This window comes from Anser anser (assembly GCF_964211835.1).
Source record: "Anser anser genome assembly, chromosome: 6".
Classification (NCBI taxonomy): Eukaryota; Metazoa; Chordata; class Aves; order Anseriformes; family Anatidae; genus Anser; species Anser anser.
Window position 1 is genome coordinate 24624315 of NC_139726.1, and position 18972 is coordinate 24643286.

Genomic DNA, 18972 nt, shown 5'->3' on the forward strand with positions numbered 1-18972 from the left:
GCTTTCAGTACAATTTGAATTTGAATTCATAAACTAAAATTAAATTTAGTCTTTAAAAAAATAGTGTGTGAAATGGAGTTATGTGGCAGGTGTTGCCAGCTCCATGCTCCCTGCACAGCAGATGAAATGTTTTTCAGACAATATATATTATTAAGAGAAGTGAAGAAAAATATTTCCTTGGCTCTGGGGCCAAGGAAGTGCTTTGCTTTAACCTTTGTATAGCATGTTTAAGAAATATTTGAAAACTGTCAAAGACAGTACAGCAATGAGTGTGGGGTAAGGAAGAACAATATGTTTTACAGGTAAAATGGCTTACAGTTAAGTCTTCTAATGTTCAATTCACTCAGAGTTTAACTTAAATAGCTCTTTAAAAATATACAACAGTTTTTCCCAAGCCAAAAGTGTTCTGAATAATAATAATAATAGTAATAATAACAACGACAACAATAATAGTAGAAGTTGTGTAGTGAATCACATCTTAGCCTTCCTAACCAAAAACATACATTGTTCATTTCTGTTTTTCTTGAGACAGCAAAACTTCATGCTAGATTAAAAAAGCATCGAGAGTTGGATGAGCAGGCAGAATGAAGCATTCCATTCCTATACTGACAACTCCAGAACACTGCTAAAACAGCAATGGCAGAGTCATTTGGATAACCCATGCAAGGTTGCTCCTGGGCATCTCTTTTACAGATATAAACTGCTGTAGTAGATTCTGCACAAATAATCATTTTTCCAGCACAAATTTGGTGGCATTTGTTAGGAGGATAGTCTGTGAATCTCTCAACCGAGCAACAATTATGGAATGCTATATCATCAAATACTTTCAATTCAGTATTGGTTATGTGAGCTAAATCAATCGATGAATAAAAATAAAACTTTTTTTTTTTATTAAATCCCATCATAGTTATTGTGACCATTTACAGAAATGTACGATTTAGAATTTGACCATGATAGCTGAAAAATCACTGTTTGCATGTATAGTTTTATGGTCCATACATGTTTTTTTCAGCCTTACAAGTAGTATTTTTATTTTGCAGAACATAGCCAAATAACAATGTTTAGTAAGATATGCAAATCCATTCTTCTTCCTCTACCTCCCAATATTTGCATTGACCCTTACGGTGGAAGGAAATCAGCTCCTGCTTTTCCACTTTTATCTACAGCTAGAAGCTAGAATAATCTAATGCCTTGAAGCATAGTGATCTTCTCTGTTCATTAGGTTTATTAATTTTATTGAAAGATTTCAGACTAGAACCTGCACCGGGAAAAAAAAAAAGGCAAAACAGCAATGGGCAGATAGAATTTATGGTGCCTTTTGACAGGCTATTTTGAAGAAAAGAGGAAAAAAGGCAACATTTAATTGTGTCTGGGCCATAGAAAAAACATATTGGTAGTCCCTGCTGAGGAAATTCAGAACATTTCCACACATCCTTGGAAAGGTTTTGTCCTTTAGGAAACGCCCTCTCCCATCAGACTTACAATTATTCCCAGGATCTGAATTTACTTCATCAGGAGTAGCTATGACTCTAAACTGAATTTAATCACAAGTGTTTTTTCCACACTCAGTTAATATCAATTAAACCACTTTCACACTCATGATAGACATTTGAATCATCAGAGAAATATATGGAAAAGCTAGTTCATGAAACATGTAAAGAAAGATTTTAAACATTTTTATCTTATTGAGTATCTGTAATTTTGCCACTAAAATACTCCGTCTCCAAGATAGATATTGACAGCCTCTGTCAATTAGATCAGGTTACACAAGAACTTATTGAATGAAGTCTTGAACATCAATAATGGAAATTTCAAAAGCTCTTTAGGCAATCTGTTCTAGTATTTGACTATCTTTCACAGACAAACGTTTTTTCCCTAATATCTAATCAGAATTACCTTTTCTTTTTTTCCCCCTCCAAATTGTATTTTTTGTTCTAGAAGCAATCTTAGTAGGAAGAAAAAAAGTGTAAAAAAGTGTGCTTTTTTTTTTTTTTTTTTTTCAAATTTCCAGAATTTTTTCCATTCAAAAAATTGACTCATGGAAAGCAAAAATATTTCACAGTAACCTGAATTTTGATGAGGGCTGTTTTATTTTTGTTTGGGGGAGGCATTTTTTGTCTTGTTTTAATTGGTTTAACTTTACAGAGCATTCCAATGAAGCCTTAAATTTATTTCAGTTATTTTTGAATCAGATGTTTTAGTTTTCTGGTTTGGTTTGGCTTCCTCTCTCTAAAATAACAGAAAGAAAAATCAGAACCAGTTTCAATGAAACGAATCTGTGAAGATTTTGTTTCCTGGAAAGGTCTTTTTTTTTTTTTTTTCCCCAATTAAGGTTGGGGGAAAGAAAAGAAACACAGCTCTGATTATATGATTTTGTTATTTCTCAGATTAACAATTATGGGATATGAACACATCCAGAGTACTTTTCACTTCATGTACTATTTGTTTCCTTTTGTGATCTTTCATTGCCTTTAAAGCCCCAAAAATAGAACTGTTTCTCTGAACTCAGATGAGCTGGCATGAAGCTTGCCAATATAAGCAATGCCTGGCATGTAATCAAAATGGAGTTTGTACAAACATGCAGCTTCTGTTGCTCTCAGTAAAACCACATCAGAAAAACATTGTTTTAAAAACTACAGGGCAATTTCAATTTCATTGTGAGGTGCTATTTTTCCTCTCCATTTACACTCTGTTGTATTCACCATACTATAAAGGAACACTGGTTGCTTGAAAGGAACAATGTTCTGATTAAGACTTACTGACAGGAAACTAACAGGGGCACAAACCCAGGCCTGTGGTATATATGACCATTGTCACAAAATGCAGCAGTTGTGCAGCCATACAACACTCACCCCACCCATTCTCAGGGCATTCCGTTTGGCCTGATATCATACCAAAGACAGAGACGAAATAGCTGAAGGTCTAGAAACTCGTGTTATCTTTTTATGCAAGCTGTGATGGATAAGATAGTACAGCTTTTGCATTTTTTTGAAGAAATGAGAAAACTGTCCCTCTCTGGAGGGATGCAAAATTCTGCCTTCCTGAGTGAACATCTCAGAACACCCTTACTGCGCATTGAGAAAGCTTCTTGAGTGGGAAGCAGAGCAGACAGAGCAAGATAACTAGCTATTAGAGAGCTTGAAGCACTGTCAGAAACTAGCAAACTCCTGATCAAAATAAGGACTAGATACTAGACCTTTAACATTCCAGGGACCTAGAGGGGATAGCATAGAGCATGTTGCAATCCAAAAAGATGCATGGAGCTATTGACCTCAGGGTAAAACTAAACGAAAAGACAAGATTTATGAGGACAAGTTAGAGTAAGATTGATTTAGAAGGCCAATAAATTTACAACAGAAGAGAGCTCTATAGAACCTTTCTGTTGGTGTTGGTATGTTCACTTGAAGAAAAAGTTCAAAGTCATGGTGTTTTAGCATTCTGGAGCTTTATGGTCGTGGAGTCCTAAGACAGACTGTAATGCTTGTGATTATGACACTGTCATTTTAAGACTCTTGTTGCTTGTGAATTTATCAAAGAAAGTGTTCAGAATTAAGTTTCATGTAACAGGATCTGTGCCAAGCTCATTTTTTTTCTGAAAAGTTTCAACTAAAACAAACAATAGATCATTTCTAAAAAGAAGAGGAAGGAAAAATACAACATTACAGGGTACACACTTTGCTGAGGAGCTCTAGCATCCAGAGTCTGAAGGGGCTTCAGAGACTGGAGGACCCTGTAGACTGAGGGAGCACAGGATTAAAACTGTACCTTTTTCAGTTCTGAGTATTTTGGCACTCAACACTAAGTACTTTGCAGTCTTTATGTTTTCTGTACTGCAATACAAGGTGTAACAGTAATGGATAAAACGTATAATTTAGCAATTGTTTAGTTATTGCAGTACTAAAGAATGATGGAGCCACTTTATTTCAGTACAAAGTTGCTGTAAGTTTATATTCCAGGTCTAGCTAAAATTAAGAGTGCAGACATAGCATACCACAGAATCATAATTAGCATACCATACAACTGAACCAAACAGAACAATAGAAAATGAGTTAAAAATAGGTCAAATTCTGCATTTTCACTCTTACTTTTCATGAGTGGCAGACATTTGTGAAACTTTGTTCTACCAGTCTCGTTACAAAAAGAACGTAACCCAGTTTATGTTAAAAAATGGCTCAAAGTATTTTAAAAATGAATACAAGTATTTTGTTTTGCAGATAAATTAACTATTTAATTAAACAAAAATGTATATTTCCCTACTTCATTGCGTGAAAATATTTTTTATTTGTTTAACCAGTGAAAAAAATGTGAATCAATCCCACAGGTTCAGTTATGTTATGACTGGGGCCTCCAGGCATTACCAACAATTTGGATTACTAAAATTTCATAAGTAAAAGGGATTTAACAGTGTTCCTTACACTTTGGCCTACACCAGAAGGCTGCTAATATCAGATATGAATTTATGCTTTGGTAATGCAAGCATGGCATGTGACTTGAAATTAGTCACTGAATACTGCATGGCAGTGTTTGCAGTTAAGTACAGTTAGAATTTAAGTAGAACTGTTCTCATTCTTCTTAAAAATCCTTACTGCTTTGCATCTCAAAAAATCTAAAATTGTATGTCAGTAAAGCATTTACCTTTTGTTTCTTGAAACCAGTCATCTGTGCAACAGGATTATCATAAAATATTCTTTGCCCTTAAATACTATCTGATATTTCTTCTTAAACAGGTAGCAGCTCCTGACTCAGTTCTTGACCCAATCTAATTTATAACAAACCAAAAACAAACAAAGAAACACATCACAATTTGCAGTAGTTTATGCCAATGTGAACTATAGATATTATTAGCTATAGTATAATTAGGATCTCAGAAGTGAAGGTGAACTCAAATAAAACACAGATCCTTGAATTTTCATCCTCTGTTAAGATTACACAACACTTCGGTCATAAAAATCAGGTGCCTGGGTCTTGGAAACACTAATTTCAGGCAGTCCTTTTCATGCATCAGATAGTACAAAAGGTCAAAATCATATCATACGAAAGCCTAGCTTCAGATTCTTACAGTGAATATTGTAACTTAAAATTTGCAGTGTTGTAAACTACCCTCATCCCTGAGATGATGCTAAAGTTTATAGAATGGATTTGTTTCTGTTTTGTAGCACTTCCGTAAGTCTGCTTCATGATAAAAAACAGAACTTTGGAGACAAACCAAGAATGCTGCAGTTTGTTTTATTGGAGATTTTAACATTGTCATAGCCAAAAGCATGGCAATACATGTGCACACACTTTTTTAATGATCCAGAAAGAATAAGTATTGGGAGATTTAAACACTGAGACAGCATGTTATCTCCAGGTAGAGCTTCTGTTAGAAAAAACTGAATGACGGAGAATGGGAGAAAGGCAGTATATGCACTGTAATTGATATTATTTTACCCCCAGAATTTTAGTCTCTTAAGCTTTTGGGGGTTGATTCCACTCACATTTTTGAGACTGTAAAAAATCAACACATACTTTGTTTGTTTTCTCCCCAGAACACAGAACCCTGATGATCTAAAAAAAAAAAAAAAAAAAAAGATGAAGGAAATGACAGGAAAAAGACTTGCATGAAATTACAGATATTGATGTTTCCTACAAAACTGCCTTTGCTGATACGGTCTAATTTACCAAAACAATAGAACATACTAGTTTAAAATCAGAATATATTAGATGACAATACTGAATGGTCAAATCACAAAGAGAAAAGGCTCTGGTTCCAAACCTTAAAACATTTATGATTATTCTTAACCTTGTTCATAAGAGACATTTTATTTCAGTTCTTTAACACATACAAACTCTAAATTTATGTCCACAAGAAAACAAAACTGTATGTTTGTCTAAAAAGAAAAAAAAGATGAGTATATATAGGTTTTCCTGATCAATTAGGCATCAATGAACAAAATAAGGCAACTGAACTATAGTTTATCTTTTAAGTGTCTGTTGCTAAACAAGTTTCATTAACCTTCTGAGATGCTGTTAGTCAATATGACAATTTAGCAAAATGGAATAATTCCACTCTAAAGGACATCCTCATCATACAAATAAAATGAGATCTGTAGAACATGAAGGAATTTTAACTAGATACTGTAAAGACCAAGTACATATTTCCTGCTCAGCATTTTTTCTTTCACTTTATTAACAATATGTCTCTTTCCTAATCCATAAACATTTTAAATGTGGACCTTCTGAAAAGTTTTATTTTGCTTTTCATTTAAAAAGTAGAGTGTTTCCAATCCCAAATTAAATGGAAGAAGTTTAAATCAGTCATGAGTATAACTGAGTACTTTCTCCCAAAGGATATTATTTTGTATATGTGGTGTTTTTTTCTTCCTAATATCCTAATGCACACACAATTTTTGTCCCAATTCTGATAATCAAAAGCAGAGAATAAATTTTCCAGAAATTACTTATTTCTCAGTCATCAGGTCTTCTCCTAATGTATTTTAATGTACCCCATCTGTATACCTGTGTGTCAAACTGGTTATTTATTTTCTTATATATTTAACATGTTCGCATTGCTGAGCCAATAACAGTTCCCTGTAATAGCGAGCTGGATTACATTCCTTTTCCTGTACCATCATACTTACTATAAACTTATTACAGGCTACCATGCCAAATTTTGTCCTTCCTTATACCTGCAAAAGCTCAACTTTTAAAGCTGACAAAAGAGTTTGGACTGAATATTTTGAATATAACTTACAATACGTGTATATTTGTATGAGACTAACAAAACTAAAAATCAAAAGGATGATCAAAACCCAGATCACCCAGATCATTTCACAATCTTTTTTAATACAACATAAAAGAGAAACTGAAAAAAAAAATCAAAGATGACTCAGTGTTGTACTTTAACTTCCAGTGATTGAAAAATTGCACGACATATAGAATTGCAACTATTTCCTCGGGATCCAAGTGGAGACATTTTTAATTACACTGTTTTCTATTGTAAACTATTTCCAGCTCCAGAATTCAAAAATAGAAGGATTACATCCTTCTTTTTACTGAAATATAGTAGAAAGAACTTTTTTTCCCCTCTTGCTATACTGTAACTCGCTAATATATTTTTAAAAAGTTTAAGGATGATAAAAAGCAATGAAGCTAATAAGTTCTCTACCAACTTTTCATATTCAGTTAAGTTTAATTACTGAAGCGATTCCAGTTGTCATCAATATAATATTAAGTGTAATAAATTTACTATTTTTAACTAAAATTACTTGTTTGAAGGATATTCATCATTTATTTCTTGGAAACCTTTCATTTTCATAAACATGCTGTTCTAACAAGATATGTATGATTTGCTATATGAAACTGTAGTAAGGCTAGCTGTACCTGAGCAGAAGACCCTAGCTTCATCTTTTTTAGACTATTTATAATACATTCCGAATGACAAGATTTAATTAATAGCAAAGTATATACAAGTTACAAACTGCTGTAGACCACATTGTTAGAGTCAGCTGGAACAAGACAGTGAATTACTATAACAATTTGTAGCCCAAAGGAAAGCATTAAAAGCTGCATTGGATAAGATAGCAGCTAAAGCCCTGTTTATGCATAATTCTTTATTGTTAAGATTTATAAAATTTTGTTTCTCACTAAGGGTAAAAGACCAAACAGAATTACTGGACTACATCAAAATGTGTCATCTGACAACTGCAATTTTGTGTCATCTTTTTAACTTCTCTCCTACCCACATTTCTAAATTCTTTTTTATCCTCTCATAAATAATCAAAACTTTATGTTCATAGATGTTGAAGACTGAAAAACATTACCACCTCTTTAACGTTCTTCACATAACTTATGCATAAATCATGAACAAATGTACATTGGACAAAGTTGTCAGTACTTCTAAGATTGAGAACCATTCTTGTGAAAACTTTTGATGAGTGGATTTAGTAACTTAGGGCTCAATAAGTACTGGCAAGGGTTAACAGACTATTGTAAGACAGAAAGGGTCATGTCCGATAACGCACAGTCAGTAAGAATTATAAAGACATTGTAGTTTTGTTTTATTGCAGCTCTTAAATTATTGAGAAAAATACTTATTTTGCGCTTAATCCTTTTGAAGAATTTTCAATAACAATCCTGAATTTTGCTAGGATAACAGGTATGAAATATGAAATCATGAGTTTTGTTTTTTTTTAACCAATTAGGATTCTTTAACAGTTTATGCATAATACCCTTTCTGATCCAATCTACCATGCTTTTCAAACCCATATAAAGATGGGTTATCTGGGTTCAAGTAGCCAGTCATAAGGTTTCAAAAATGGGAGTGAAAAATGTTAGTATTTTCATTAATATTAACTAAAATATCTGTGATTATTTTATTATCCTACTACTTGTTTAGAGTAGAAGTAGTAAGTGCTGCTAAATTAAAAACAAACTTAAGGCTCCATGCATCTAAACTAACAGGAATAGAAAAATTATACTAGTCAAACATCTGAATTAGCATCAGAGAGCATGAAATGCTTTTGAATTATTTGATTTTCTCACTATTTAAGCAAATTGCAATGAAAAGAAACATCCAAAACTTAACTTTAGTTTAAAGATTTTAAAACAAAAATAGAAAAAAAAAAGAATAGCTTGGGGATGCATCTAGGGACTTCACCAATCAAAGCATACTCTTTTTTAAAAAAAAAAAAAAAGTTTTCTGTTTTCTATAATATAGTAATTTTAAGTTGAAGTCCAGAGAGAGGATTCTATTGGTTTACTGTCATTGTTCATGTCCTTATAAGTTTCAGTAACACCACAAGATCTCTTAGAACAATATTTACAGTAGTTTTTCCCCTCAGCAAACAATATTTAATATGAATATATAAAGTTTTAAGGTTTGACTCATCAGTAAAATGTTATTTGAACATCTGTTTTTCTTTTAAAGATTTTTATTGAATTATGTTTTCTTTTTCCACGCTTTACAATTATTTTTGAGTATTAGAAGACAAAATTCAGTTTCATGTTGTCAGTGTGTAAAGAATTCGGCTAATTCTGAATTGTTCAAACAGGATACAGCAGCTTGTTCCAAGAATGCCTGAGTCTAACACTGATGGCAATAAAAATGAGACACTTGCACAAGTAAAGACAGCAGAACCACTTTTTTTTTTTTTGTAATGCTATTCTTCATACTGTTCAAATTCCATACTATATTAGATTATATTCTCTGTATACCGTATTAAATTACCTTACCTATGTTTTAGATATGACTGTGGAAGCACATGGTCACTAATATTAAATCAAGAGAACACCTATCCAGATCATGTTTGCTCAGTCAGCTCTGATTTTTATCTAATCTCAATAAATAAGTTAATAAATAAAATAGATAGAACCCAGTAAGATAAGTCACTGCACACAGCTGAAAGATTTTAGAGGAATTTATTTGTCTACAAATAATTCACTGTGCATAGCTCTAAGATTTTAAAGGAATTTGTCTACAGATATAAAATCAATCTGCCTTTTCAAATCAGGAAAACATTTTCTTCGTGTAAGACTTTATATTCTTCTCCACGTCAACATTTAAGATACATCAGCTTTTTTGTACAAGCATGTCACTGTGTCCAAATGTAACTGTTATATCCTACTCTCACAAATGCTAAAATTTAATTTCAGTTCTGTTACTTAGCTAAAATCTTCCTATCTCAAGACAAGCAATACTCAGTGTTACAGTATCATTCTTACCATAACTTACAGCAATTAATATTCAATAAAAATGTGCCTGGAATATCCACTTTATACTTGTGAAGAGCTTAGTTAGTTTCTAGGAAGTTGCAAACACAACCAAACTTTTCACACTATTGGAGCAAAAATACTAATTAAAAAAAAAAGACATTCTTTTACATTTAGCAGTTACTGAAGACTGCAGGAACTTTTTACTTGACAATAACGCATAAAGCAGAAAAAATAGTGCACCTTTGCTTCTATTATCAGAATAATAATAATTGTCATTGAACATATTTTCTTCAATGCAGAGGCCTAAGATTTATTTACTATACTGACAACTGGTGAGATATTTTTTCTATGTGGAGTTAACAAACACATCAACAAACACAACCATGTGGATCTAACAAACACATCACAACAGGAGGCCCAAGCAACTATGCCAACTGTTGTATCTGAAATATAATGATTCAATAAACTTTTGTGTTGCCTTATCAGAGCTTACCTTAAGTTTAGTTAGGAGGAGTTCGTGATCTTGTAGTAGTTTTTTAGTCTCATCTTGATTGCTGCCAATTTCTAATAAATTTGGTGTTGATTCAGCCAGCTGAAGCTTCACCCATTTTCCACACTGTAATAAGTTAAAATTACAGGGTTCAGAAAACACAAGATTTTCTTTATTTATTTACTCACAGAGACTCTCTGTTCACACTTACTTTCCATGGTAATAGGATCACAGGTACACACAGACAAGTCCTGAGTTGCAGAACGAAGACACAGAGGTTACAATATAAACCTAGATTTATTTGAAGAAGCTATCAGAATGACGGACTCTAGTTCTTCAGTCTCTGAGGGGATTTTGCTTTTGCCTATGAAGAGTAAGATTATCACAATGAATTAAAAAATTTCCACCAACTTGTCTCCCCTTTCAGCTAAAGACTCTGTAGTTAAGGAAACTCAGATTGGGAAGGAACCAGGTACAGTAACTCTGATACCACTTTTTATTTCTAGCACACAGATCCAATATACCTGAATACTGAGTATATAGAGATTGCACAAAGCTGTGGGGACAATTAATAGCTGTTGGAATAGGAACCCAAACAGCTATCTCTCACACTGTCCTGGAGGATATACAAAGAAAGGAAGCATGACAGCAACCCAAAGCATAACTAATTCTTTCCTCCCTGTGCTGCAGAACTGCTACAGTCCGAGAAATACAAGTCAGAGAGGATGATGAGAAGGAACAAAACAGTGTTGCCATTGAAAGCTAGCACACAAGGAACCCAGAGCACTCAAGGGAAAAATTAGTGTCTTCATCCTACACTTAAGCATCTTTGCAACAAAACCACTGCCCTGTGATAGCAGATGGAGTCTCCCAGGAAGGGTCAGAACTGAAGATGAAACATTCCCACTGGCAAAACTGAAGTAACCCCATCCTGAATAATCACCCTAATTTGGTGACAGCCTTAGCACATTATCACCTTATTCTGCACTACAGACAAAGTCCAGTGGCTGAGGCTAGGGTACTTTCCAAGTTGCCTGGAAAATGAATAATTAAACTGCCAAAAAATTTCAGCTTGGATTCAGTACCTAGAGCTCCAGGTTTACTTTACTCCATGTGCCAAATTTTGTGTGAGATGAAGGTGCAGATTCCAGCTTATAAACAGGCCTTTAGGTTCTCATAAGTAAAACTATATACACACATAAGGGCTTCTGTAAGAACACGGAGGAATATGAATTCACAGCTTTCAAAAATAACCACTCATTATCAGTTATAGTATTTTTTTATTTCCAGCAAACACTCCAAAACAGATAAATGCAATCTGCATTTACAGAGTTGGTAGTAATAATTTTACGTAAAAGCAGTCTTATTTAAAATTAACTATTGTAGTTGAGTCTCCTCAAGAGGTAATACATGTTTATTAACACATTTTCATGGCACTCCTACTTTTTAAATGAAAAAAAAAAAAAAAAGGAATTCCTTGCCTCTAAGAGCCTACATATTTTGGGCAAATGATTTATTCTATTTAAAAATAAAATATGGGGACAGAAACAGTGTTTGTCCAAGGAATCTCTATCAGATATTAACTAAATTACCTTGCCTTGTCATTTTATACTATTTATTCATTTGTGCAGAATATTTAACAAAGTAACAGAAAGCTTATGAGACTTGCTAGCACTGGCTGCCTTACCTTAAGTACAGCTATAACGATACTGGCATTCCCGGCATGAACAGCAACCGAACTGACAGTTGTTGTAGAAAGCTTCTGCCCCGAACTGGCTTCATTTGACATTGTGTTTCAAAATGGGACTTTATACATTAAAGCAGTCTTGGAAACGCTCTTACAAGGTCCTCTGTTCATTTCAGAAAGCAACAAACAGAGCTTCTTGGATTCATTCCGTGAAAGAGCTCAGCTAACACTGATTACTCTGCCAAAAGGAAAGAACAGGAGGTTAAAAATAGACAACTCCATTGAGTTTATCATTCTTGAGAGAGAGATTTGACACACCCCTAGTTTGGTAGCATTAAGCTGTCTGTTCTTTTTTGTCACCATCTGAAGTGTCAAGTGCTGTAACCATGAACCTCATCTGGCACCGACTAACCAAAGGAAAAAAGTTTCTTAAATTAAAAGAGCTAGAAGCAATTATACTACTGAGGCTCTAGAGACAAATATGGTGTTCTGAGGTTTCAAAGCATGCAACTATACAATCTAAATTTTCACATTCTACAAATAAAAAAAATAAATCTTGTTTGCTAGTTACTGAATACGTCTGCTTAACATAATTCTTCCACTGAGTCAGAGCATTTAAACATGTGTATATGTCAGATGCTGAACTAAAACAGACAGGGGAATTTTAAGCTAAAATTTTAAAATATATAGTGACCATAAAAACCAAAGAAGGAAACTAAGCACACCGTATGAATTCTTAAGATGTCTTTTATTCCCTCCTAATGTTGTTATATCTGTTTTCAATTGAATCATAAATTGTTTCTATAGTTTTTATTTTGTTCTAAATCAGTGTTAGAAAGACCTCTTTAATTATTGTATAAAGGTTGCAATCCACTTAAGCTTTTAACTCAGTGTAAGAAATTAATAGTATTAATGGTATTGGTTTGGCATATTAATTCTATTGCCAGAAGCACTGAGCATGCCACAAGTAGCCTACAGTATGAGACAGCAGCTGCTAGGTTTTCTTCCACAGAACAGCTGAGAAAGCATCGTCAGTGTTTGAGTTTGCAGGTCACTCAGGCAACACAATTCCACCGAACAAACTATATGTGTAACTCTCCTCAAAGCATCTGCTTGCTTCATTTGTTTAAAAGTAACACACAAATTTTTTATCTAAATTAAATTTGCTAATTGGAGAGTAGAACCGACACCTGCAGTGAAACCAAGATCTGGAAGAAAAATATAAAATATTTTGGACTGGAATAAACTTAGTTAGTTACAGAGAATTTGAACTGATATGTCAAGATCTTTTCTTTTTCTTTGCTTGCTTGTTCATTGTCTCCTCCCTCCAATTAGTGGAAAATTATAATCTTTATCTGATTTTTTCTTCAGAACTTGAATTTGGAAAGGGTATCTGAAGTGTGTTGTAGTGATTTGTGCTGAACTAAGCAGGCTTGGCAAAACAGAACAATTCCCAAAACAGAACCTATTTCTTGTGCCAAAAGAGAACCATGAACCCTCAATCTGCCATCAGGAAAACAAATATGTACTTTTCTAAAATTTCTTGTAATACCTGCAAGAGGCCCCGGAATACCTGCCACTGAAAGAAGCATGACGTAGGTATTCATGAGACTCATGTGGGTATTCATATAATGGGTGTGGCAGAAAAAAAAGTTTGAAATTTAACAGCCACTCAAAAACTGGAGGATAGTCACGAAGAAAACTCAACAACTAAAGCTGAATAGAAAGCCCTATTTTAGATTGACTAGAAGATAGATCCCTTGTACAAAAATTATTAAATACTCAAGGTTTCTAAATAACATTCCAGAAGACAGTGACTTTGGGTTTTCCAACCTGTGGAGAAGACTGAGAGCAATTAGGGATTGACTACCGGAAAAACTTACTGGAAAAAATAGCCTGGCCTCTAATTAGTCTCATAAGAGGAATTCCCAGCCAATTTTGGTACTATGTTGAAGTGTCCTTGAGTTTCTCACAAGCACACTTAAACAGTGTTTTTAATGGCACAAGTTGGGTCATTCCATCATCTCAGAGTAACCAGGCATAAGAGATTTTTATCACTCAGGTTAAATGAGGAAGCATATTTTGCAGTACTAACAGCCAAAAATTGTGGAAAAAATACCACTCAAAAAGTTGACCATAAGCAATTTTGGCAACAGCAGAGTCAAATGATTCAAAATGTCTAATAATAAATGCATGGATATTCTATTGATTTGGCTTAAGCAAAGCATATGAGATAGAGACAGACAGATATGAGACAGAGTACCGGACAGAGAAATTTTAGCAAGGAATCAGAAAGGATCTGACAGCACAACTGTGAGAGAAAAATCTAAGAATTTTGGCATTGCATGATAATACACTTCAGCTGAGTCTAGGGAAACAAAATTTAACAAGCATGCTTTTCTCAGTCTTGTTTAGTTACCTGTCATCTCTTTCTGTCTGAAACAAACAAAAATCCTGCTAGAAGCCAGAAACAGGCAGGTTATCTGCATTAGTAAAGAGAAATGTTTTCCCTGTGCTACTGCTGTGTCTTCCAAGACACAAGAAAAAATGAAAAGAAACTGTAGCATTCACCAGCTGTCCATAAGAAATAACAAAACAGAGCAAATGAACAGAAATGAACAAAAAACAATAGATAAAAATCTTGGGAAAACAGTAGAAAAGGTGAGGTCTCTGTAGTCTAAATTATCACAAAATCTTTCAGGTTGGAAAAGACCTCAAAGATCATCTAGTTCAACCTTTAACTTAGCACTAACGTCCACCACTAAACCATGCTATTAAGTTCTAAACCTACACGTTTCTTGAAGTCTTCCAGGGATGGTGACTCAACCACTTCCCTAAGTAGCCTATTCCAATGCTGCACAATGCTTTCAGTAAAGACATTTCTCCTAATATACAACCTAAACCTCCCCTAGAATAACTTGAAGCCATTTATCTTCATCTTATAACCTGGTGCCTGGGAGAAGAGCCCAATCCCCACCTTACTACAACCCCCTTTAAAGTAATTGTAAAATACAATAAGGTCTCACCTGCCCCTTGTCTTCTCCAAGCTAAACAGCCCCAGCTCCCTCAGCCACTCCTCATAAGACTTGTTTTCTAGATCCTTGACCAGCTTCATTGCTCTTCGCTGGGTACACTCCAGGGCCTTGATTTCCTTCTTGTAGCGCCAGGCCCCAAACTGAAAACAGTATTCAAGATGCAGCCTCACCAGAATCAAGTACAAGGAGACGACCAGTTCCCTAGTCCTGTTGGCTATGCTGTTCCTGATACAAGCCAGGATGCTATTGGCCTTCTTGGCCACCTGAGCACTCTGCTGGCTCATGTTCAGCAAGCTGTTGAACAAAACCCCTGGGTCCCTTTCCATCAGGCAGCTTTCCAGCCACTCTTCCTCCAGCCTGTAGCATTGCATGGGTTTGTTGTGCCCCACGTACAGGACCAGGCACGTAGCCTTGTTGAACTTCATACAGTTGGCCTTAGCCCCTCAGTCCAGCCTAACCAAATCCCTCTGTAGAGCTCTCCTACCCTCAAATAGATCAACACTCACGCCTAACTTGTTGTGTCTACAAACTTAATGAAGGTGCGCTCAACTATCCTCATCCAGATCATTGATAAATATACTGAAGAGAACAGTCCCCAGTACTGAGCCCTGGGGGACACCACTAGTGACCAGCCTCCAGATGGATTTAACTCCATTCACCACACCTCTTTGGGTCCAGCCACCCAGCTAGTTTTTAATCAAACAAAGCGCACACCTGTTCAAGCCTTGAGCAGCCAGCTTCCTCAGGAGAATTCTGTGGGAAATGCCAGGTATCATCTATAACAACTGTAGAAAGGATTTGAAGAGGTAAATATGATAAAACATTTCCCTTTCAACATGGAGAGTATCTTATCAGTGGCAAGGGAAACCCTAATCACAATTTTGACATGTGTACAGGGAAAACACTGAAATAAGTGCTTCTTGCAGAGACCTGTGCTGTGAAGGCTACAAGAAAACAGAAGGAAATGGAAGCACTTGCAGACATTACCCTCAGCCATTACTCAGGGAAAGAGAGACAGGACAAGAGGGTGCTGGGCATGAAATGTCATCCCAGTGCTCAGAAGGCAGAGCAGGGAAGAGAACGAGAGCAGGGTTATTATTATTTGTAAGGGAGGGGAAGAGCCAGCCCAGGTGAAGGAGATTAACTTCAGGTGGATAATGGTTGAAGTATGGGCAGAAGCCATTTCCCGGTCAGTGACAAGTCCATCAGCTTAAGAAAAGGCATGTGTAAAACAGCGACCCCAGTGGCCCCCCATTTTTATTTTTTTTTTTTTGCCATATTTGCATACTACAAAAAGAAAGGGCACAGAAATCCCAGTAAAGGGCTGGGAAATAGCTGTAAAAGAGTACCCAAGGAACAAGAGACAACCCCCAGCAAAAAGTGTTGAGAAAGAACCATCATCCATGTCTGAATTATTGTTTTACAGTTCCCAGATTTATCTTATTTAAAATCATATTAGCATATTTAAGCATTATAGCTTGTATCTTTCCACTCATCCTATACATCACCCTAATGAAAACCCTTCTATTCACTCTAGATTATCACCAGTCCCAAGGACACTTCATACCACCCAAAAAAAAACAGCACATTAAGAAAAAGCTACTTGAAAAGCACTGTCACATAAAGCAGAGAAAAGACCAAAAAAGAGTTATCCTGGTTGATCCCTGATGTACTGAATGTGTTTCTGTGAAAGCAAAACAGTCTGCTGTGTAAAATCAGAGTGTATCAGAGATCAAGAAACTGGCAAACAGTTTAAGCTAATTCAGTGTATATGAGCAAAATCACTATTTATGTTCTTCCAAGAACAACAACATTTAAAACAACCCATACAGTAAATAGACCTGGAAAGCAGTAACAGCTGATACTTTTCAATCCATTAGTCATTAATTTTTCATGTTCCTCTTTCATCGCAAAGCACTCTCTTCCCTGTAACCCTCTTATTGGACCCTAGTTGAGTTCCACAAAGTATACATACTATTTGTACTTGGCACTTGTCAAAACAGTACCTAAGTCCTTACTATTTCCTCAATGATAGAAAAGATCCACCAAATTTAACTAGGGCTTACAAGCACATGTTATATCACTTCAGCCTCCATGCTTATTTTAAGGAAGGTCATATAACCTTTAAATTTAGAAGTCCAGCTTCAAATTTTGTGTAATAGACCATTATTTCTAACATGTTTTTTCAAAAAAAAAAAAAAAGTCTTGCTATTCTTTACTTGACTCATATACAGGGTAAAAAGGAATGCTGACAAATAGGGACCGATTACATTTTTATTCACTAGGCATCACAGAGGGGGTGGGGGACAAGCAACACAGGTCTCTGCAATAATTCTGAGGACATTGGCAGCTGTGACTGATTAACAGATGCATCTCTAAACCAACTTATCTGAACAGATGTCTCCAAATCCAAACACATTAATTTCTCAGTATCATTTTTCTTTGCAAGTTTAATTTTATTTCTGCTGTCACAGCCAATAGAAAAAAAATAAACACACAAGCTGGATTTATAACTTTCCTTAAAATAACAGCTACAGGAAAGACTGAAAGAAAAGAGTGACTTGATGACTTCTCAAATGTCAATGTAATGGCAAAACATAAATAAGGAAAATGTTAACTGTTGAATAGGGTGACAAGATTAAACAAAAAAGAAAACAACACCAAGCGTGAAACATGAAACAATCACATCTCATTCCACCTGGGATGTGGGAGAGAGCGACTTGTGTGTCCTCTTAAGTTTACTGGAGAAATGGCAGAGACCACCTTCATTCTCCATATGATTCTGAGGAAACTGGACTTTCCACATCAGCACCAGAGGGGAAGCTCAAAATTTATATCTCACCAGGAGTTGTCCAAAACACCTGTACTCTGTAGAATACAAAAATGCAGCAGTTTTTAACAGTTAGCTCACAGGTATAAGCCTGTCAACAGAAAAAAACAAACAAATAAACAAAAAAAAACTGGCCCAGTGCATTCAATTCTGTCAGGAGAACAAAGATATTAGATAGCTCATTAATCTGTTATTTGGGCTTCATGAACAGCAGGAGAAAAAGAACAGTTTATTAAACAGGATTAGTGTGTTCCCTCACCCATGCACGTAGGGAAAGTCAGCGGGACTTTTGTTACTGAATTCCTCGGGAGCATTTGAATTCCTTCCTGATGTGGTGTGTTAGTGCAGAGGAGTATGCACCCTGCACCAAATATAGATGTTAGCCAAGCGACGTTTTCTCCCTGAAAAAAATAAATAAATAAATAAATAAAAATTAAGATGCAGATTGTAACCTAGGTCTGGTCTGAAGGCAGCTACAAACTGTCCAGCTAATAAGGTAATTATGCTCCATGTTGCCAATTTCTGGTTTATATTTACAAATTAGCTTTATTAAAAAACTATTTCCCTTTATTTGTCAATGTTTATACACATAGATGCATATATTAAACTCATAAAATAAAACTAGCAGTTAAAAAACACATGGACTGCTCAAAAATATACCATTAGGGTAACTAGGTTTGGGGTCTACCATTTAAGAGTGAGACATCTGTTTAACCTCTTCAAAAGTAGTCAGTGAGCAATTATACCAAAAAAGATCGGTATGAGTCATTTATTTAACAAGACTAATTTTATAGAGTGATAAACATACTAACCACACACACACACAAAGAAAAAAGTCAAGCCATGTTGTTTCTATTGTTTGGAAGAGTTGATTTAAATAGGCACAAATTTCAGAAAGATAAATTTAGAGCACAAAGCAAAGTATGTTACACAGCCCCACTTCTAATAACACATTGCTTTAGACATCTAATACTAGGGAGAATTTATCCAGAAAAGCTAGATTCAATAGGGTAGCTCAATTTCAAGCATTAAGAGCCATGAGACTTTAGAGGGCTTTTTAAAAAGTCATTTATCGGCGAAGTTATAAATAGGCGCATTTTGTTTTGTTTTAAAAAGATAACTCCATATTGTGCAACTCTGCTACTTGAAGGTTCGTGCTGCTTAGCATTCCTCTATACGTTCTAGTCATGCACTTCCATCTTCCAAATCATGGTACCTCAAACAGCAAGCACACAAC

The 18972-nt window shown here is 35.1% G+C and overlaps 1 protein-coding gene across 1 annotated transcript in view; it reads right to left on the reverse strand.

The window, feature by feature from the left end:
- The window catches only part of CCDC141 (coiled-coil domain containing 141), an 84369-nt gene extending 66226 nt beyond the window's left edge, over nucleotides 1-18143 (reverse strand). The window contains exons 1-5 of the mRNA XM_083841090.1: nucleotides 17995-18143; nucleotides 17604-17773; nucleotides 15620-15690; nucleotides 11871-12108; nucleotides 10187-10309 (exon numbers count right to left, since the gene is read on the reverse strand). Of these exons, the coding sequence (XP_083697216.1) occupies nucleotides 10187-10309; nucleotides 11871-11972 (225 nt within the window). The 5' untranslated portion in view covers nucleotides 11973-12108; nucleotides 15620-15690; nucleotides 17604-17773; nucleotides 17995-18143. The remainder of the gene's footprint in view (nucleotides 1-10186; nucleotides 10310-11870; nucleotides 12109-15619; nucleotides 15691-17603; nucleotides 17774-17994) is intronic.
- Between the last annotated feature and the right edge of the window lie 829 nt (nucleotides 18144-18972).